General features: G+C 41.2%; 3 protein-coding genes across 4 annotated transcripts in view; 1 reads left to right on the top strand and 2 right to left on the bottom strand.

Moving 5' to 3' along the window:
- Nucleotides 1–2,471, bottom strand: part of ret (ret proto-oncogene receptor tyrosine kinase) — a 45,253-nt gene extending 42,782 nt beyond the window's left edge. The window contains exons 1-4 of the mRNA XM_071522578.1: nt 2,384–2,471; nt 1,858–1,952; nt 1,305–1,426; nt 146–264 (exon numbers count right to left, since the gene is read on the bottom strand). Coding sequence (XP_071378679.1) covers nt 146–264; nt 1,305–1,426; nt 1,858–1,952; nt 2,384–2,471 — 424 coding nt within the window. The remainder of the gene's footprint in view (nt 1–145; nt 265–1,304; nt 1,427–1,857; nt 1,953–2,383) is intronic.
- A 906-nt stretch (nt 2,472–3,377) lies between these two features.
- On the top strand, nt 3,378–6,115 carry pcbd1 (pterin-4 alpha-carbinolamine dehydratase/dimerization cofactor of hepatocyte nuclear factor 1 alpha). Its single transcript, XM_071522601.1, has 4 exons — nt 3,378–3,471; nt 4,444–4,575; nt 4,680–4,760; nt 5,552–6,115. The coding sequence occupies exons 1-4, from the start codon at nt 3,469–3,471 to the stop codon at nt 5,642–5,644; spliced, it is 309 nt and encodes a 102-aa protein (XP_071378702.1). The 5' UTR covers nt 3,378–3,468; the 3' UTR covers nt 5,645–6,115.
- A 616-nt stretch (nt 6,116–6,731) lies between these two features.
- sgpl1 (sphingosine-1-phosphate lyase 1) lies at nt 6,732–19,295 on the bottom strand. 2 transcript variants are annotated; one of them, XM_071522608.1, is made up of 14 exons: nt 19,177–19,295; nt 15,361–15,526; nt 14,681–14,748; nt 14,100–14,247; nt 13,740–13,819; nt 13,348–13,476; nt 13,148–13,236; nt 12,877–12,985; nt 12,688–12,786; nt 12,453–12,599; nt 11,698–11,936; nt 11,311–11,457; nt 11,078–11,198; nt 6,732–9,172 (listed from the first exon to the last, which is right to left on the bottom strand). In XM_071522608.1, the coding sequence occupies exons 1-14, from the start codon at nt 19,186–19,188 to the stop codon at nt 9,029–9,031; spliced, it is 1,698 nt and encodes a 565-aa protein (XP_071378709.1). In that variant the 5' UTR covers nt 19,189–19,295; the 3' UTR covers nt 6,732–9,028. The 2 variants fall into 2 exon arrangements, with proteins under 2 accessions (XP_071378709.1, XP_071378708.1); XM_071522607.1 differs by lacking the exon at nt 19,177–19,295 and adding an exon at nt 16,551–16,683.
- Nucleotides 19,296–21,065: the final 1,770 nt, after the last annotated feature.

The following is a 21,065-nucleotide window of genomic DNA, read 5'->3' as shown; positions in this document are numbered from 1 at the left end:
CGTACAACTGCAATCATATAGACTCTCAGTCAGTTATGCAAAATTAAACAATGTTAGAGTACGTGGATGATTGATTACTGAATTTAAGTATCAGGTTTCATCATTCTATATTTCTCATCGGTAGACATTAATGTTCTGCACTTACGTAGATATGCATTGCATGGTGCTTTATCCACAGTGTGAGTGCAGGTGGGATTGTTGGGGGGCTCTGACAGCCGGATCCTAACAGAGTAATGGCCACCTTCCTCATAGGTCTGACTCCACCTGCATCCAAAACAATGAAATAGTCAGACACACAGGCCGTAAAAAGCATAAAAAATTGGATGCTGGTTTTATTTGATCTCCTCTGACATTATATTTCCTTAAAAGCATGCATTAAATTGTTTTTTTCCATCCACTACTGGGCCACTGCGCCGCATCACACATTCAGCAGCTGTTTTCCTCTTGACCTTATTGAAAAAGGCTCTTCTTCTCCACAGGCGCTATCCGCTGCTGGTGGATTCCCAGCAGCTGGGAAGCTCAGGAGGGACACCTAGTGCCTGCAGACCGGAAGTGCGTCCCTCAGCTGTCCTCGCACCGTCTCCGCTTTCAGACCCCAAAAAACGTGCATTACACACTCGTATTGATCTGCTGCGGGATGACATACTAGCTATCACTTGGAGTGTTTTTTTTAAAGGGGAAAAGGAAATCAATAGCAGCACAGTCTGGTTAGAGACCTCAGCATTGATCTAGGATCTAGCCCAAGACTAGACCACTGAGAAAAGGCAAGAAAAAAAAACACCACAGCTTTGTCATGCTGCAACCGGATCCCTGACACCATGTTTAAGGGTGACCCCAAATGGAAAGCTCTGCCCTCATGTCTTGTAAGGCTTGATTGTTTATTAATACGGCTACTGTCTCTTCTAGCTGCACATCCCCGGTGAGGTTTCCACAGGACACGCAGCTTTTGAAGCTTTAATGAGCCTTTTCATCAATATTGGAATGTCAGGTCTTATTAACCCCAAAAAGGCCCTTGATCGATACCCAGCGAGGTAGTTTAAACAAGGGCATCCGTCAGGTCCAGAAAGCAGGTCAGGATTACACCCCCAGCCCTGTAAATAATCTAGCAGACTGCTGATGCAATCATCGGATGCCACTGCACTATATTTTGTCTGAAGACAGGAGCATTACACGCCCACAGACAGAGTTAATATGGGTCAACGGAAACCAAATCAGGCATTTTACCTCTCTGAGTTGTAACTGAAATGAACAACTGTTTGTGATTAGAGGGTATTGGTGCTCTGTCATGTTGATACATCAGTTACCTGCAGAGAGTTGCATTCCTGGCTGGTGATTCCACTTGCATAGTCAGAGTGAATTTAGTGCTGATCACTGCAGAGGCATTGTTGTTGCTGGCTTTTACACTGAGCAAGGGCCGGTACAGACACTGGGGGGAAAACAGGTGAAACACTGACTTAATGTATGTCAGATTTAAAAAAGAATTGGGATGTAAAACCTTGAGACAATAGAAGTAGAGATTAGAAAAGCAGGCTGGGGACTGGAAGGTCACTGGTTTAACTCTAGAGAGACCAATCTGCTGTCAGTTTTGAATTTTACAACTTGAAATATCTTGTTATTTTAATAATTAAAACATGTGCACACTTACATTATAGCATCATTTTGACATGTATTATATGCAAGTGACCTGTGGATGTATGACTTGTGTAATGTATATGTGTAGAGTGACATGCACCGCCTACTGTCTGCATTCTTCATTTCTTAATAAGGACAAGCAAAGAAACCTGGACAGACAGATGGGTGGATGGTGGGAAGAGACAGAGAGACAGACATATTGAATCCCCAGAAGATATTCTTCACCTTGTAGCAATAATCCGAGGTGTAAAAGACATCCACTCCTTCTGGCAGATGGTTATGGAAAGTTAACAAAGCCTGGTCCATTTTCAGAGTCGGTCCTGCATAGATTCATTACAGCATTGATAGCCTGATTTACAGCTGACACTCCAAGCTTTATGCATATCATAAATGTAAGATAACAGCAGAGTATATCAAATCATGAAGATCATAATACTGACTCATCACTGATGACTCTAAGTAACTTGGCAAACTGTCACATTTGTAAGTGTTCATTTGTAAAAAAGAAAAAAAATCTGAAAATTTGAGCAAACAGTAACCAAAAGTTGACAGGTGGTTTTGAAGTTTTGAAAGCCAAAAGTAAACAGGAAAAGCTAAACAGAGTTAATGTTTTATTGCGTTGACAGGTCACCAATGGATCGCTAACTCTAGCTGTCAACACTGAAACATTAATGACTGCATGCATTCTTTTGAGACTGGACACCAGAAATGACACCCACATCCCAGCACCCATTAATCCTGGAAGCCTCACCTGTATTTAGCCCCAGGTGTCCCCCATGGCTGCTGGTTAGAAGGAGGAACAGAGTCAGGGCGGCTGGCTGGATTCTCCCAGGCTCCATGTTGCTGCTTCAACAGCCACTTCCACTGCTCATCTTTACAACATTCACCAGTATAAAAGCTGGTCAAAGGGCAGCGTGCATGTCAAGTGGTTCCTGTCAACTGGTTTTAATGCATATCTTTAGAATCATTGTTATCTATCACACTCAGTAGATAAGGAATTCCAGTTATGATGGTAAGAGAAGTGTTTGGTTTCTGGCTAATATTTCTCGCATAAATGTCTAAAATATGTTGTAGAGACAATGAATAAAATAGTGAATACATTGTGAAGGAATGGTGAAAATAGACAGTTCTTGCATAAGGCCTGAGGAGATCCTGTGTTTTGAAAGTGTGTGTGTGTGTGTGTATGAGTTAGAGAGAGAAAGATGTCCATCCACTGCACTTTTTTCCCCCCCCTCCACAAATCAAAGCTCTCTTTGCTTTCTAACCAAAACACTGCAGCATCGTCCTCATTTCCCTATCCAGTCAGCCGTTTAACGCTGATTACTTGTCACATCCTCTCCCTCTTTTCATTTCATTAACCAGTTCATTTCCCTGAGCACTCTGCTGTGACAGCCGGGTTGACCGGGGCAATCTCACAGGAGCAACTCATTAACCTTTGACATGAACCATGGCCGGCCGAGGGGCAGAGCTCACTTTAAAACCTGCTTCCTCATTACATAGATACATCACTAACAATGGGATACTGTTCTGAGCTTTCAGTTCATGTTTGATATGTGTGAACTTTGTATACAATAGGATTATGGGAAGGTAGACAACAGGCGTGTGTCATCATCCTTTCATTACATAAGCAAACACTGTGTTTGAACATTGAAGCTGTGTAATGTATCAGCAGTGAGGATTTCTGCTCAGGCTTCTGCAGGGGCAGCTAAGCAGGACCTGCGGCTCCTCTGTGTGTGTCAGATTCACTCCAGCTGCTCCGGCTGCCACAGCAGAGCCGCCTCAGTGCCAGAGAAGCTGGAGCTGAACCCTCACTCTGCATGGAAACACTCGACAAACATGGTGAGTACACACCGACTCTCTACGGTCTATCTGTCCTCTGAGACCAGAAAACACACGGGACACCTGCTGACGTCTGCTCACTATCACAGTTTAAAACTCAAGAGGAGCAACTAGATAATGTTTAATTGCAGACTGATAGTCTTTAAACGACAGATAGAGGCTCATAGTCCTGTAGATGTTTGAGTAGAAGTCTTCATTTCAGCATGGCACCTTTTCATACAAGGTTTCACGTGTGCCGGTGTGATTTTGTAGAATTATTTCTTTATCCTATCTCAGTGCAATTGAAAACCTAGTGAAGTTCAGCACTCTAAATCACTAAAATTAAGGGATGTCACATAAGGATGGCATGTTACATATAATCAGCACATTTCCTGTAGTGCTGAAGCCATTGTATGACATCAAGAGATGAGGTTTAAGCCAGCTCTTATTGTCTGCCTGCCCCCCCCCATTCAAATCTGCTAACGCTCCACAGATAGAGCAGATTAGCGGTTGCTATGATACCTGTTGATGTCACTGCTCTGTTTCAGGCTTTGGTTGTGACATCTGTTTGCTCTGCGTCTCTGTTGGTTTAAAAGCATGACCGCTCATTTGTGGACAAAACCTTCAAAATTACCTTCTTGATTATGAAATGTGGAATAGTGCAGTTTGGATTAGTTAGGAGTTACTCCACATATAGTGAAGCCTAAAGGGAATGAGCAGAATTTGGTTTAAAAATCACATGACCCCATATCATGTGTCAACATTAGGAATTCGACTTTAGTGACCAAATGGGAGGAAAAGACCCTCCCACCACACACACACACACACACACACACACACACACACATACCTTTGAACCAGCTAGCTTTAAACCAGGAATGCAGCCCCTCATTGTTTCCAGATGGGTTCCTGTGCAACCAATCACAGTTTGTGTTTGTGAAGCTGCCCCTCTCAGATCCACAGCACTGTTCCCTGTTTCCTCTGTGCTTGCAGGCCGGTAAGATCCAGGGTCTGACTGAGGAGGAGCGGGCCCACCTGCTGCCCCTGCTGCGCAACGCCCAGTGGGTGGAGGTGGGGGGAAGGGACGCCATTTACAAAGAGTTTGTTTTCAAAGACTTCAATCAGGTTCCTAATTACACTTAAATCACATAACACACCTATCTAGCATCTTGCCTACTATGAATGCTTTGCATGATGTTGGAATATGTTGGGGGTTTTTTTCTTCCCAGGCTTTTGGCTTCATGTCCAGAGTGGCTCTACAAGCAGAGAAGATGGACCATCATCCTGAGTGGTTCAATGTCTACAATAAGGTATACAAGGCCAACTAATTCACTCGCTCAACAGAGAGAATGTCAACTAGAGATGTACCCTTTGCTTTCATGCAGGCAGTTAAATGCAGGTAAATCAGTGGCTCTCTAGTCTTACCAGCCGCTTTAGCAAACAACCAATCATCCACTGGAGGTACTTTTCCAAATCAGTTTGGCTGGTAAAATGGTTAAAGTGGCTGGTAAATTTTGGAAAACACCAGCCACTCTTGCCAGTGAATAAAGTTAGTTTCCCGTTAGTTAGTTTACCCTCCATAATTTAAAGGTCCCATATTATTCAGTTTTCATGTTTTTGTTTTCAAATATATTGTGGCTCAGGATAAGAATAATATCCTTCATGGTGTTTTGCAAGTAAATATAGTGAATGTGAAGACTAAGTTCTCACAGACAGAACAGTCACAATACTGGACTCTGGTCGATGCTCAAATTTAAATGAGTTAAACCTGTTTGGTAGTGACTTTCCAGTTCAAATGCTGTAAACTGGCCTGATTGGAAGGATATCAGTCATTCTTTAGTGTGGCGAGCCAATCAGGGCCGAGTCCAGTTGTGATGCATTCACTGTCTGTTAAAAAGGACGGATTGTCAAAAATGTAATAATTTTAACCACTCAAACAGAATCAAATTTTAACAATGTCTTCATTAAACATATTTGATCTTATATGCATATAAACAGAGGAACATGTGAATTCCTATAATAGCACCCCTTTAATCTCATCCTGCCTTTGTCATTCTCACATCCTCTTCTCTCACCTCTCCACTGTCCTGTGCTGAACCAGGTCCAGATCACGCTCAGCACACACGACTGTGGCGGGCTGTCCCAGCGTGACATCACTTTGGCCACATTCATTGATCAAGCCTCACTGCTGTGAGCAACACCTCAGTCAGTTCAGCAGTGAAACCCCGAGTGCTGAGAGTCCCAGCTCTCTGTGTTCATTCCAGTGAGAAATCCCCAGGGACGAGACCGACAAAATCCAAAGAATATGTAATAATTACTTTCAGTTCACTGTGAATGAAGTAGCTGATGTGGTGTTGTTACACTGTGAAGGTCCCAAGGTGTTATTAAAAATGTGTTACTGTTGTTGTTGTTGGCGGTGTACTGAGTGAATGTGTGGGATTATTAACCAAAGGAAATAAGGTACAGACATAAAATATTATTTCTTTGAAGTAAAGTCATGTCTACATAGTATTTGCTAAAAAATCTGATGATTGATTCCTGAGCAACCATTCCACATGTTATCACAGATAACATTTACCTGTGCCTTTCTGTCAGACAGTGTCTTCATGTGCCCAATGTTCGTACTCTTACCCGTCTGGTGTTGTCGGTGAAATAAAAGTTATTTTCAGCAAAGTAGTTTTTCTCTGTCCAACAGTTCTTGCCATAAAGGAAAAATGACCTGAAAATCATATTTTTTTTCATCACATTGATTGCATTTTATTGAAAACATAACAGCATAGACCATCTGTTGTGGTCTTAACTACTGAGAGTGCAACTGTGTTTGGTTTGCTCCCTGTGTGTTGACAGTATTCTCTATGGACCTTTGTTCAGCTACGACCAACCAATGCATTGAAAAGGTATTTCCTAATTTATAATCTACCGAACAAGGAATGGATTGCAGTCTGACCTCGCCAAAGACGTAACAAAACTCTTAGGCAACTTAATCTTCTCATGTTTAAACCTGACATGGAATAACATTTACATATATAAAACCGCACTGGCAATTAATGATGTTGTTGCTACGAAGCCAAATCCCTGAGGATGTTAATCAGAAAAACTGGCATGATGGCATGAGACCAACCTCTGAAGGCATAGAGGTGAATGCTGCTTATTGCTACATAGTATTATTATCAACTGCAACACAGGCCAGGACATACTTCATAATCTGTATGAAGAGTGAGGCTTCTTAGAGACATTTACAGATTCTGTGGGAAGGCAGCAACTGGTACTATCAAAGGAAATTGCATTAAAACAGATTTTTATTCAAAAAGGGATTTCTTAGCCATTCAAATGTCACAATTTTAAAGGATATTTCTGAAACAACAGGATAAATGATATTGTTGAAAAAAAAAAAGAAGTATTTTTTGCAAGGGCATGGGTCTCCACACCCTGTCATAGGGCACAGTATTTAAGGATGTATGGATCTAGATGTTGGTATCAGCTCCAGTCCTTCAGTCTTTTAGCCAGGCGCTGATTAAAAGATGGAATAATCCACATCATGACCTGAAGGGACAAAAGCAACCATATAGCAAGTCTCTTGTGGACCAGCACTGATTCCCAGTCTTGTAATAACCTAAATACATTCATGCCTACTCTCTTAAAACTGTTCAGTATGTAAAAACACAATGGTTGAAAGTATGAACACAAAGAAAAATGACTCAAAAATGACTCACAAAATTAGTGATTAATAAACACAAAACACCCAGTGGTCACACATATGGTAAAATTACACTAACTAGGCTAGTGAGCCGTCATTCAGCGATATGATTCTGATGACTTCTTTGTACAATATTAATGGTAGAACATTTCCCTTCTTTCCACTTCATAAAAAGGAAAGGTTGCGTATTGCACAAACATGGAAATAAAGTAATGGAAATACATAATTTCAACAAGCGATATTGGGAAAACACACGGAAGAAAGGTGAAAACAACAAAAGGTTCATTTGGTGTTACAGTATGGATCTTTAACATATTTTAACCCACTGTAAATGTGTACATAACCTGGTAAATGGATACATATCCTGTACACATTTACCAGTAGGGTGGAGAATGTACATTTCCCAGGTAAATCTGGTACATTTCCTAGTTAATGTGGATGGAAAACGCCGATCACAGTGGCACTGCTTCTTTTCAGTATCAACACATGTAAGAACGCTTGAATTCTATAGTTTGTCAAATGCTTTAACATTGTAAAGTTAGAAAGATTATAATGTTACAAATGGAAAAACACTGACAGTGGCCCTACATCAGAATGTATTTTGCTGGATTAATTTGTGACATAATTGCATTGAGTAGAAACTGAGGTAGATGGAATTAGAAGAGAACTTAAATTACAAGAAGACAAATTAGTAAAACGAGTTGACAGGTGGTACGTAGGTGACGGTATGTAGACTATGGAGGAAATATTAAGTTGTCTTTCTGCCACTTGACTATCAGTGACCAGCACTTTAGACCAGCGTAGGATAGTGAGCCACCAGCCAAATCTGTTAAATAGCCAATGGCTGGTAAGTTTCTTTGGCTGATAAAATTTTAATTCCACCAGCCAGTTTCAATATTCCTGCCCTGGTTATAACCTCTTACTTGTGGAAAGTATAAGTCTTTACAAGTTCTACATTAGCGACACTGAAATCTCCCACGGTCTAAATCATTCTTCTACAAATCCAACAACTTCAGATGGACCACAATTAAGAATGCAGACTTACTGTACAAACTGAATTTGATTATAAGTGCTAAGAAAAGTTGCATTAAAAACAAAAACAAAAGGACAAACGCGTTCTCTGTCATGCTTATAAAGAAACTGCTACCATAACATCATAATTGTAGGTTCAAGCTATTGAACGGATTTACCTGATATGTTTTCGCAGTGCTTTTACATTAAAAATGTTGTTTTCAGAGAACTTCAAGGGATTATTATTATGACTTGATAATAATAACCATACACCGGCGACAGGCCTCTACATGTAGAGCCGGTCTATAACAGTACATCAGGTTTTATGCCAGAGGGCAGCAGAGCGATTCAAACTTGCTGACAGTGGTCTGTGTTCTTTTTGCTGACTCATCATAAATATTGAAGCAGTGATGGCAGCATGCTGAAATGTTCCCGCATGTATAAAAAACACAAAACATTATGAATGCTTTCACTATGTAACCAACATCTAAGATCAATGATTTTATGAGATTATGAGAGAGATAATGGATTTCTGACAGCTAAAAAAAAAAGCTAAAATTGAAATGGACAAATATTCTTAAAAAATAACAAAACTCCTATCTTCCGTTACATGACTAAAATCAAATGAGATGACTAAAACCCATCCGGATCCAGTCTTTTTTTCTCTGTGCTGTTCAGCTACAGTATTATGCGTGATTTCCCTCTGGGTTGATTAAAAGGATGGCTTGTGCTTCGACCATTTTTGCAAATGTGTTCAGTATAGCGTGGGTGGGTAAGATAAGGCAACTGTTGAGTGATTAACTGAGAGCACTGGGGGGAGGCGGGGCTTGTTTTCCTGCGCGGGCCGGGCCTGGCCGGCCCAATCCCGTTTCAGTGGGCTTTGCCGTTGCCGTTCATGTGGCTGGTCTGAGTCTTGGGCACCTCGGTGCTGTAGAGACAGTCCAGGAATCCCCGGGAGATCTCCGTCACCATGGACCGGTCCGGGATGGACTGGGCCATGCCGTAGATCGCTCCCTGAAACAGCAGGAAGACAGGAGTGAGTTCACCAGCACACAGTATGAAAGGACAAATCCACCTTCAGATACTCTTACACCGTACATCATCAATCTGTGATGTTCAGTGCATTCCAGCAGTTGTTTTGTGATGAAGTCTTTTAATTTGCGTTTTTGGTGGACCCACTTTCCCTCAACCTGCCTCGCCTACTTCTACTTCAGTTAGTGATTTCCTACATTTCCCAGAATGCCTTTCGACAACCCCCAGAGAACAGGGGTTCTCTGTGCTGTATATGTGTAGCTGGAGAGCGCGATAGTCTAATAAGTTGGGAGTGGAGAGAGAACAATGCTGTGGTGTGCCATGCCCGGTTGTTCAAATAATTAAAAACAAAAGCCAGCAAAGAGGGCGGTGGATTTCACACCGATGACAGATCCGCAAAGATGCAAGCTGTGGCTGCACTGCACGCGGTGAAAAGGAAATATCATATAAGCACACAACTAGAATATAAAAAGTTAGCAATAAAAATGGTAGAACATAATAAAATAAACAATAAAGACAATGTGCTATAAATAATTGGGATTATGTAAATATATGCTGCCAACAATTTCCACAGATAGTAGATTGTAAAAGTGGGTATGGGAAAAAAATTGATATAATTTTTGTTCCTCTCTCAAGAACAAACTGTAATGAATAAATATGAGCAATATACAAAAACATCACAGTGAAAAGTAACAGTGTTGCTGCAGCCAAGGCTATGGAGGACTGCTGGAGGAAAACTGCAAATAGTGTAAATGCGTACATTCTTATCGCTGACCGTCATTAAGACAGTGTTCATTCTTCTCATTGATACAATAGTGTGTCACATTGAGGCTGTGAAAAGATTTCATATTCACAAAGTCGCCTCATGTTATCCAGAGCTGTGGAGATGGAATATAAGTGCAGTCTATTGCATTAATCACTGTCGGGAATCCTATGAATGAATTTCAGTGCACTTAATATGCAAGAAATTTCATTCACTATTGATAACTATGGTCAACTAATGAAAGCTATCTGCTGCTTGTTAGAAGAGTTGCCCAATGGCCTGGAAATACAACAAACATGTATTATATCTGATGTAGACTAATTATCTCTGATATAACAAAGTGATTTGAGCAAAGTGGTTCTACTGGTCTCTAAACACCATCACCCTGCTAACAGCCCTTCTTACTATCTGTTAAATCAATAGTTTCCCCCTCATCAGTTCTTTTTATTACTTTCACTTGAAGGAAATGTTTCCGTTCATATCTGGACACTGTAGGAATGGTGACTCCATGTTTCCAGAGAGCTGATTGGCCTTTTATACGTTTTGATCCGATAGCCTGAACTGACCCTGCAGGTTAGCTCTGCACCATAGGTCACCATGGTGATCTAACCCAGGAAAAAGTGAACCACCTTTGTGAGACCGAAAAGCCAGGGTTAAGCCCAAAGTTAGCTCACTAACCCACTAAGCTCGCTTCGTGAGACAGGCCCCAGGTGGCAGCTGAGTGTTTAAGTGTTTTAGGGTGGATTTTTCTTCTAAGGATCCACAGGATGCATATACCAGTTAAGGTCTTTGGGATATTCTATGTATATTCATCCTCAAATCCTAATCACAGTTATCCCTCTATACATGATTTAACAGAACACTTCTACTGTCAAAACAAAACTCACACTGACTGCAAAAGCCAAGGTGTTTTTCAATGCTACAGTATCCTGGAATATCCCAGCTATCATTGGGTTTGTAAAACTCAGGATATGAGTGTATCCTGGCTATTGTTAACAGGATATGGTATTTACATGTGCCAACTTTAGTATCCTGAATTATGTTGGAATATAAATGTGCATGTAAACGCCTTCATATGAAGCTGGTACATATGACTGAACTGGAGTAAGCAGAGTTTATCTCACCATTCCTGTGGTTTTCTCCTTGGGGTTCTTCATGATGATGGCAACCTGCTCTCTGACATCACGGATAAACTGATCAGCAACGCCCGGCTTGGTGTGCAGCACTGTGCAACAAATGTGGATGCTGTGGAAAAAAAACAAAACAGGAAAGAGGATCATACAGTTATCAGACTGATGAATATTCTGTCATACCATTAAATCTGTCAAATCATGTTTTCTTTTTATTTTCTATCTACCTGGATGGGTACTGAAGTGTGTTCAGGTTCCAGCCCTTTGACGTCAGAGCATCAGACAGACGGAAGATATCAAAGACATCTGAGCCCATTGCCACCACAGATACCTCTGGATCTCCAAACACAAACACACCTTTCATCTTGCGGATTCTGTCCAGAAAAAAAAATAATAGAAAGTTTCAAATGTTGCTGGTGAGAAGACAAACTCTCAATGAAAGTTCAAGAGCATTGGCCAAGGTTGAAGTAAGCTCAGCAGTATGCAAGCATTCGCCAAACAACAGACGAAACCCAAATCAATTGGACAATACTTCTGAAAAATGACATCTCCTAACACCCTGGCACTGTTAGCAACACATCATAACTTCAGTGCCACTGAGCTGAGTGTCTTACTCTGTTTTGATTTTGCGTGCTGTACTGATGATCTTCTTGGTGGCGTCTACGTATCCGTTTTCTCCCATGTGCATCATCGTTGCCCAGCAGGCGGCGATGATCCCCCCCGGCCTGGAGCCCGCCACGGAGGGCGAGGCGTAGATCCCCCCCTGCCAGTCTGGAGCTACGAAGTACTGGTAGTGACGGTACTTTTTATCACTGTACAGGATCACTGAGGAGCCTTTGGGGGCGTAGCCATACTGGAGAGGACAGAATAGAAACACACACTAATATCAAATGTAGAATACCTATAAAAAGTAGAGCCGGGAGGCAGTGGAAAAATCAATGTCATATACTGTTTGCTAATCAAATTCCTTGACTATTCCATCACATATAGTACAATTTCCATGACTAATAATTGTTAGCAGCTATGTTCTAATGTGATTTGTTGTTGTTAAACAACCGATGTTAATGTACCATGTAATGTGTAGGCTCCCTACTGGCATCACAAGGGACTTTTCTTAACCCACAATTTGTTACTTGGATTATTACTCCATCTTAATGGTAAATAGATTGGCCAGCAATTTAAAATTATACATTTAACCATTTGAAAAAGAAAAAGTTGATGAACAAATTGCCACGCAATTTCCAGAACTTTTTGACTCTTTTTCAGGTTTTTATTCACCATGGGAATCTATGCTATGAAGTCAGAAGTCAAGAGGCAGTGTGTGAGAAAAGAGGGATTGATCTGATGGGAGTGAACAGCCACTCCTTACCTTGTGGGTGTCTGCAGATATGCTGGTGACACCCTTTACCCCGAAGTCGAACGGGGCCAGTGGGTAGCCAGCCTTGGCCATGAAGACTATGAGAAAGCCTCCTAGACAGGCATCCACATGCAGAGGGAGGTTGTAGCGCACAGCCAGCTGGAAAACACCAAGGGAAAGTGTGAGTGAGCCACTTCTGTATTTTCATTACAGAAGTTATGTAGAGGAGAAATATTTCACTCTTCACCTTGGCTACTTCCTCAACAGGATCTATGACTCCATGAGGAAACTGGGGCGCTGAGCATACCAGCATGGCTGTGTTCTTGTTGATGGCTCTCTTCATAGCCTAGGTAATAAGAAATAGAAGAAACAATGTGGGAATAACGGACATCTAAGAATAGCAATCAATTAGCACACTGTCTGTACATATTCTCACCTTCACATCTACTTTCATAGTTTTCTTGTCGAGCGGTATGTGAACGAGTTTCATCCCAAAGTAGTGCGCTGCTTTGTCAAAGGCAGCGTGGACACTCACTGGTGCAAGACTATAACAATTAGAACAAAATACAAAAATAATAATGTTAGAACTCTTCACACTTATGTGCAAAACACCACATTTCATGTTGCTAGGGCAGACAGAACCAGGAACAAGCCTTGACACTGGCCCATATCTTGCCAGTAACATCTATAAATAAAGACAATCTTACATTTCCGGGTGTTTGACACCACGTTCATAAGCCATGTCTCTGTATGCCTTGCAGGCCATCAGTATGCTCTCCGTTCCCCCTGAAGTAACCTGGACAAAGCAGAAGCAATGGGCTGTCAAATTAAATCCATCTTTTCTCTGGCACTTATAACCATTGGGTGACTGGCTCATACATTTTGTGAGCAATGTATGGAAACTTACTGTGCCACAGGAGTTGGGCCCACCATGGAAAAGTGTGCAAGCCATTCTGACAACCTCTGCTTCCATCTTTCTTACGCCAGGAAAGATGTCTGGGTGAAGCGGGTTGCTCCATGCAAAATCACCATATACCTAGGGGCAAAAGCAATAAGATGAGTGAACTGTAAATCCTTAGTGTGAGGTGTGAATACAAACTCAAAAAGCAGGAACACAGTAATCTCCTATCAGGAATGAATGGGATTGTATGTTAAAAAAAACTGAAATACAGAAAAAAGAAACAAAAACAAACTTCAGTCCTGCTTGCTGTAGCAAACATCCAACTGATAATCAAGTTCAACCTTGACTATCCATGCCTCTAAATGCCAAACTCCACAGATAGATACGAAGATGCATACCTTCACCAAGAGTTTGGTAAGAGTTTCATCGCCCCAGTACACTGCGCCTGAAACCCATCCTTTCTCCCACTGCACTTCATCTGCAAGAAGCAAACATCAACATTTCACACAAATTACAGATTTCTCTCCCACCATCTGTTAGCCTTTTCAATAGAGGAAGAAGGCACATGAGAACTCTGTGATCAGTGATGAAACTCAACCTCACAACTTTACGCTGACATACTTGAATAACACCGAAACATGGCGGTTTCAAAAGGTCATTTTAAAGTGGCAGAAGAACAGATTAGTAATGCTATTGAGGAAGTCGGCTGTAAAGATAGTAGACCGTGAGGCAAAGCCCAGGGATGAATGAGTACTTACTCAGAGTCTCATACTCTCTGATCCTGTCTAGCACTTGGCTCTCGTCGAGGCCTTGAGAAGGCAGCTGTTTGGTGTAGCTCATGCCCTCCTTCAGTGTGCACAGGCTGGCAGACATATCATCCAAGGCCTTGTTCAGCTTCGTCTGAATCTGCCATAAACAGACGATGGAGTCACTTTAGAAATCAGAGCCAGCATTGTCTCTGGATACAGTCGAACTAAGTAAGTAAAGTAAAAATAACCAAAGGAGTTCCTGTCAACAAACTCTGAAATGAATGAAGGCAAAGTACAAACATAACTAACTGTGGGTTTGAAGGTGGCAGCATGTAGATTTTTGATAAAGCCAAGTTTAGCCTGAATGCACAAGTTCTCAGTGAAATGGTGACATAATGACCAGAAGTAACCCAATACTATCACCAGTGCCTGATGTAAAGTGTGCCAAAGGTCTGGACCCCCCCCCTCCCCCTCCGCATGCTGCACTCAGTCATTCAAGAATGACTCATGAGAGCTTCAGAAGACACAGGCAGAGTCAGAGCACATCTGCTGGGGAGAAAAAAGGAACAAAATAACCGCTGATTACTTACTGCCACGCCAACAAAGGGTATTTTTCGGATGAGTCGAAAGCACTGCTTCTTGATTCTGGATGTGAGACCTGAAACAGGGAGACAGTTGTGGTGAAATACGGGTAGACAGCGCCAACCACAAACATTAAGCAGCTGACTATGAGTAGACCTATAATCACAAGTCAAGACAAGAAGTGGTCTGTGAAAACTGAACCCATATTCACAACATATTTTATTTTGACCCTGAATATACTTCTAAATATTTGACCCTGAAAATACTTAATAAATATGCAGCACTTAAGACTTCCACCTAGTTTCCTCCAAGGAGCTTTGACCAACTTTCAGCACGCTATAGACGGGTGGAGCTGACCTTGTGGTTGAGGAATTCAACCGCTATGATTGATTGATAACCGTTCCAGAAAGTCTTGATTTTTTGAGGTTACCTAATGATAATAAGTATTGTGTTGAACTAAGACACTGACTGCAGAGTACCTGCTGCCAGGAACCATGTAGTTACATTTTTCTAGCTGAAGGGTTTTTTTTGTCAAAATGCTATTTAATAACTTGACCAAGTTTTCGCAAGTTTTGTGAATATAGCCTGTGAAAAAATTGTTTAAAATGGTTCATTTTGTCTGATGTCATCGCTGATTCAGTGTCCAGCAGGCCTACATTGTGTGCATGCATCATTTGTGAAAGATTACTCTCTTGCTGGAAGAGGAGGCCTTTGACCCAGACTGCTCCCAGGGTGGTGAAGAACGTCGCCCCGATGATCTGCCAGGGCTCCAGCTCAGCGCAGAGGGAGTTGGCCTGCTGCCGGCCCTCCTCCAGGTACAGCAGCAGCATCTCCTTATACACCTCCAAGGCACTCTGGACACAGAGAGACGTCACAGTGTTAATGTCACTGTCTGTTGACTTGATGTGATGAGAACTTCCTATGAGGACTTCCTGAGGTTACATGTATATATACCTACATTGTATAGGTATGCTATCTACATCTGTGTCTCTCTCTACCTAGATCTTCATATGTACATATTGAGCATGTGAAGAAGTATATGATCGGCCAGTTGAACAAATCATACGAGTCAAATCATGAGTGATCATATGAGTCAGGGGTTGTAGCATTGTAAACAGTGTGGAGGGGCCGCTAACACATTACTTTTCACTTTTTAATTTGTACTTTTTAATTCGTAATACATTAGAATACTCATATTACTTTTTTGTGGTAACTAGTAACTTAACAAGTTAATTTTTCAATTGTTGTAATCTGTTATTAGTGACTTTTTTAGAAATATTTCTTTCTTATTGTTTCATTTCTGTTAGCACATATTAAAAAAAACAAGTAGAAAAAGTGAAAATCCTGCAGCATCTTGTACAAATGACATGCTACTAATTGAAAAAATGCAATGCGAGTTTGCTTGATATAAACGAAGTTGGTTTACTGTTTTAAAAACAGAGTAGTCTTGCATTGCATTTTAAAACAATTATCAACAACATATTTGGCAGCACGTCATATTGCTACGTCATGATTTTGTAACGCAAAAGTAACTTGAAATTACTTTAATTTTAAGTTACTTTTTTAATTTTAAGTTACTTTAAATAATGAGTAATTTTGTTATATATCCCACTTTTTAAGTCAAGTAACAAACTAAGTAATTACCTTTAAAAGTACCTTTCCCAACACTGATTGTGACAATTTTTCACAAAATGTACGAATGTAAAAAAGGTCACAACACCAGAGAAACCCCAAAGTAATTACAGTCCAATCACAGAGTCCAATTCAATGCTTAGAATCATGTTTAGAATGTTTTCTCATGTCTGGAACATAATCACCTGCAAACATTTGAACATGAAAATCCAAGTATCATTAACTAATAACAAGTAAATTACTTACATCAGAAGACAACACCATGTCTATAGAATTCAATTTCCCTCACTCTAATATTGGCAGCAACTTTCCAAGTGACAAAAACTAGGTGAATCTGTCAGTTCGCCCTCATTAGTCTTGACAGGCAGCTCTTCCTTCTCCAGGTGTGGAAAAACCTGTCATCTGCTGGACAACTATCACCAGACTCCGCCCACCTCCCAAACCAGCATTAGAAAACAACACATCCAGCCAATAGAGGGGAGAGGAAGTTTTGCAATCAATCACAGGACAGCAAGCTTATTTTTGGATAGGAAGAAGTATAAATAATATTTTACAACATCTAGTTCTAACCTGGATCTTTCTCGAATGCTGAAAGTGTCTTAATTTGTCAGTCTGAATGTGAATCTCGGGATTTTCACAACCTGCTGTACGATTAGTACAGTGAGTGCAGCCCATTTGTGTTCAACTAATTCAGCCTAAATGCAGTCAATGATCATAGTAAATGATTCATGCCTGCTATTTCATAAGTGCAGTAAAAATGAACATATCTGTTCACTCTCTCCATTATCTCTCCATTGCTATGTTTTTTACAACACAATAGCAGGCAGTCTGATAAAAAGGAAGGTTGTTTCCCCAGCCTCACGCACAGTCAGATGGAGAAAAGCTTAAGGTCCAACAGACAATATCTTGAATAACCATAATTTGCACCGCCTGAAACACACATCCCATAATTATACCTTGAGGGACATTTCACTAAATTTCCCTCATTCAACTCTCTAATCAATGTATAATCCCTTATTTATTTTGACAATACCTCAAAGTTAAATAGTAGTCGATAAAGTAAAAATTCATAGATAAAAAACAGAATTTTGATTTGTGATGATTAACTTTGCCATGAATGAAGTTGGATTGGCAGGCAGCCACTGAGGCACAAGAGTCCGCCCCCCTGCCCAGACTGCAGTTGTCATACCTGCTTGTTTGAAAAACAAGCTCTCATACAGGTTTGGCGAGATCAGCCGAGTAGAACAGAGTGGGGAACAGCGGAAAATAAGTCATCAATATTGGCCATGTGTTGAATGGGCGGCAAACACAAATCAGTTATTACCAAATGTGGCAATTATGCTTCACTTTCCATGATAGGAAAAAACGGTGTCTGCGTGCTGCAGAAAACGTGCAGACTCTTTGTGAGCGAGGCTCTGCGAGGGAGGACACCCTGCCAAATTTCAAGCTTCATCTGTCATAAAGGAAAGATTAAATTGTGTTATCTAGAGTCAGGGCAAAGGGCAAGTCTGCGAGCCTGATGCAACGTGTATGACCCTTCACCATACAGCCACTTTCTGTTATCCAACACAGTTTCTGCACATGAATTGCTTACAGGCCTACCCCAAACTTTTTTTTTTTTTTTTTTACAAAACATTCAATGCTATCTTTGCTTCAGGAAAGCTAATACAGAGTCTGAACAAAGACTCCCGTGCCTATTTTGCTCTACCCATTGTTGTGCAGTGGACGCCCATTCCTTTGCTTCTCCCCCCCATACAAGCATTTCGCTATTCTGTAAGGAGACCTTTGTTGTCTCAAAGGGGAGGTCATGTTCTCATGGAAATGTACTGGGTGTGAGGAGGATACATCAAGGGAAAACACTGTACGAGCACCACATCACTGCCGCTCGGTCCGGGAAGGATTCATAAATCATTTAGGGGTAAAGAAGTAGGCCTGTACGGTGTCCGGGAAGCATTTTTCTGCTGTCCAGTGTCTGCAAAGTCTCTTGGCTATCATGGCATAAACAGATTTGATGGCCAAAACCAAAATTAGGCTTTTTAAGTGCTTCCTTCATCGGTGCTCTTCCTTAGATCCAGTGCACACCTGATCTGTCCAGGCTGTAACAAGCAGGTGGAGGGTGCTGGTAGTTTTAGTACAGCATTAACTGTGAACCATAGCAGCTTGGTGTTTCAAGTTAAGTTTTTTTTTTGTTTTTGTCTAGCTCTTGTCTCATATCATGAAAAATTGATCTCTGTTCCCTAAAAAAAACCCTCACTTAAGTATATTCTGAGCCTGTCAAAGCCGCACTCACGTGACAGCAATGCTTTGTTTTTGAACGTCCTGTGTGTTTGTGCTGAACAGGAAGTCTAATGTTAAACAGTGACAGCTGCAGTAAACAAAAGGGAGAGCATTAAACCTCTTGACAGATAACTCCTGTCCTCCAGTCATCACTATAGAACGATAGTGTAAACAGGCGGGTTGCTATGGGATGAGAAATCAGATGTTAAGTGCATAACACCATTGTCTGCAGGTCACTGTGAAATATGTCCCATTTCATGTAAGGTGTCCCATTTCAGCAGGCAAAGTTTTCGTGTGTATATTGCCGCAAACTTGTCGGCTTTGCTAACGGTTATCAATGCCTGCCTGACCCAGTTCTTGTCGACTTGCCTTCCTCTGCCTCTCGGTTTAGCATCCCTAAGAGCAAAACAAGTCGGGTGACGACGAGTTCACTTGTATTGACCAACAAGGCTAGGCTCCTTGCAGTCAACAAACCGACCCGTAGCAGCACCGACACCGTCCCATGTACCACACTGTATGTAATGTTATAATGCTGCGTGAAAACAGAAAAGAAATTCAAGCATTCGCTTTGAGTTTACCGTGAAGCCTCACTCACCCAGTAGTCCATGTTGTCGAGACAAACCCTCACCGAAAACCCCCTTTTCTTCGAGTTAGGAAAGTCACCTCAAGACCAGCCTGCTTTGCGTCCACGGGTCTCATCTACATTCTGGGCTGCTATCAAACACAACAGTAAGCTAACCCAGATTCAGGAAGTAAGCAGCAATCTGGCTCCGCGCGGTCTGCGCATGTGTAGATCTCACAAGACTGCGGCTAGTTCGACGTAGGTAGAGACCATCTGTCCGCGTGGCTCTCGTGCTTTAAAGATCGTACGTAAGAAGCAGGAGCATCACAGATTTTGACACTCGCAAACGCAGGAGTTATCAAAGCAATTATGCTGCCTTCACGTGCTCCTCGTACACTCCTACTAAGCTCAGAAGTCGTACTTGTCGGTGCGTTCACGTGCTTTTGGTCGGGCATATTAACAAATTTGGACGCTGTAAAAAAAGAAAAAAGTTCTTTTCTGATGACTGTTGTTATATTTTAGAAATCAAGTGCCACAGAGCTACTTGATGCTATAACAGAAGAATGGTGACACAAAAATGCATATCAGTAATTTAATTGTTATTTTAAAGAATTCATGAACCAAAAGATGTTGTATAACGTAAGTGTAATGAAAGCTTAACAAACTAAGAGTTAAACAAAAAGTAGAAACTGAAACATACAAGGACACCATTAATTTACAAAGAATGCCAATAATAACATCCATCATTTTCACCATCGAACTAACCCCCCCCCCCCCAAAAAAAAAGTCACATCTCAGCAACTTGGGCACCATGGAAAATCCCAACTTTCCCATTCATATTTACAACTTTATTTGGGTTGTTCATGTTTTCTCAACTGGTAATAGTGATATGTCCGACAGTACCTGAATACAGCATTTGGCCGTCGCCTTTGCGCGAACGTGAACTGTTGTTGTCTTTCCAGGAGTGTTAGCAGCGCCCCGCAGCGGCCGAGCGCGGCCCCTACACATTACGCCTCATAATATGAATCACAAAGAAAGGCACCGATACTGCAGATATTGATGTCATTACAATTTGAAGTAGTTTCGGTTCTTTTGAGAGGAATAACTGGTTTTGTCTTGAACATTAACGCTGCAGTTTGACTGACCACAAAGGAAAGATTCTTCCTGTAAGGCACCCAAGAACTGGAGCAAACGCTAATAGAATTTATTTCTACTGTAATATGGACAGGCCAACATTTTTTAAGCGACAGCCAATAAGTTAAAGTCTATGATGCACAGGGTGGCTGTAGCTGCATGTGACACGCTGGCAGTTATTAGCCTATCCCTGAAATAAGCAGGTTGTCAAAGTGCTTGCTAGTTCCATGGTGGCTAAATAAGAATTCAAGATTTGATGCTTCATGTTTGCATCACTCTCATGGCCCCTCTCGACCCCACTGGCCTCCCACCTGTACAATTGTTAAAATGCCCTCAGTTAAGTATTTTATTTGGTAAACGTAGGCCTATTTATTTATCTTTTTTCAAAGATGTAAAATGCCTATAAAGATATTTTCTTGGTAAGTTAAAGCACATTTTAGAGTGTACTGCTAACTAGCTATTGAGGGAATTCCCTCAATAATTGGCTAGTTTACAGTTGTATCAGCTATATTAAATTTATTCTGGTTTACTAGGAGTTGCGAGGACAATTGCAATAGTCCCAATAACTCTAGTTTACAATAGAAGTAACAAAGTAGCCTAGGTAGGCAGTTTAAATATTGTGTGTTTAACAATTTGGTGTATGGGTGCCTATGACGTATCAATGCAGAATAAAAAAATTGTGAAAAAAAAGTGAATCAGAACATAAAACTTCATTTGGCTTCTACATTTTTTGTGAAAACAGGTTATACTAACTTGACAGACGTGGAAGACTCCTGGTAGGCCAAACG

Source organism: Centroberyx affinis, unplaced genomic scaffold (genome assembly GCF_046629955.1).
Source record: "Centroberyx affinis isolate AG114_WGS23_722 - 3 ecotype Tasmania unplaced genomic scaffold, CSIRO-AGI_Caff_v1 ptg001004l_1, whole genome shotgun sequence".
Classification (NCBI taxonomy): domain Eukaryota; kingdom Metazoa; phylum Chordata; class Actinopteri; order Beryciformes; family Berycidae; genus Centroberyx; species Centroberyx affinis.
The sequence above is the reverse complement of the archived record's forward strand: the minus strand, read 5'-3'. Positions and strand labels throughout refer to the sequence as shown.

What these genes read in the sequence shown, in the direction of transcription:
- pcbd1 (XM_071522601.1), top strand. An exon ending in TTTTCAAAGACTTCAATCAG is followed by an intron (nt 4,576 to 4,679) that starts GTTCCTAATTAC and finishes TTTTCTTCCCAG; the next exon opens with GCTTTTGGCTTCATGTCCAG. An exon ending in GGTTCAATGTCTACAATAAG is followed by an intron (nt 4,761 to 5,551) that starts GTATACAAGGCC and finishes GTGCTGAACCAG; the next exon opens with GTCCAGATCACGCTCAGCAC.
- sgpl1 (XM_071522607.1), bottom strand. An exon ending in GCACGCAAAATCAAAACAGA is followed by an intron (nt 11,458 to 11,697) that starts GTAAGACACTCA and finishes TTTTCTGGACAG; the next exon opens with AATCCGCAAGATGAAAGGTG. An exon ending in AGGAGAAAACCACAGGAATG is followed by an intron (nt 9,173 to 11,077) that starts GTGAGATAAACT and finishes CTGCTGTTTCAG; the next exon opens with GGAGCGATCTACGGCATGGC.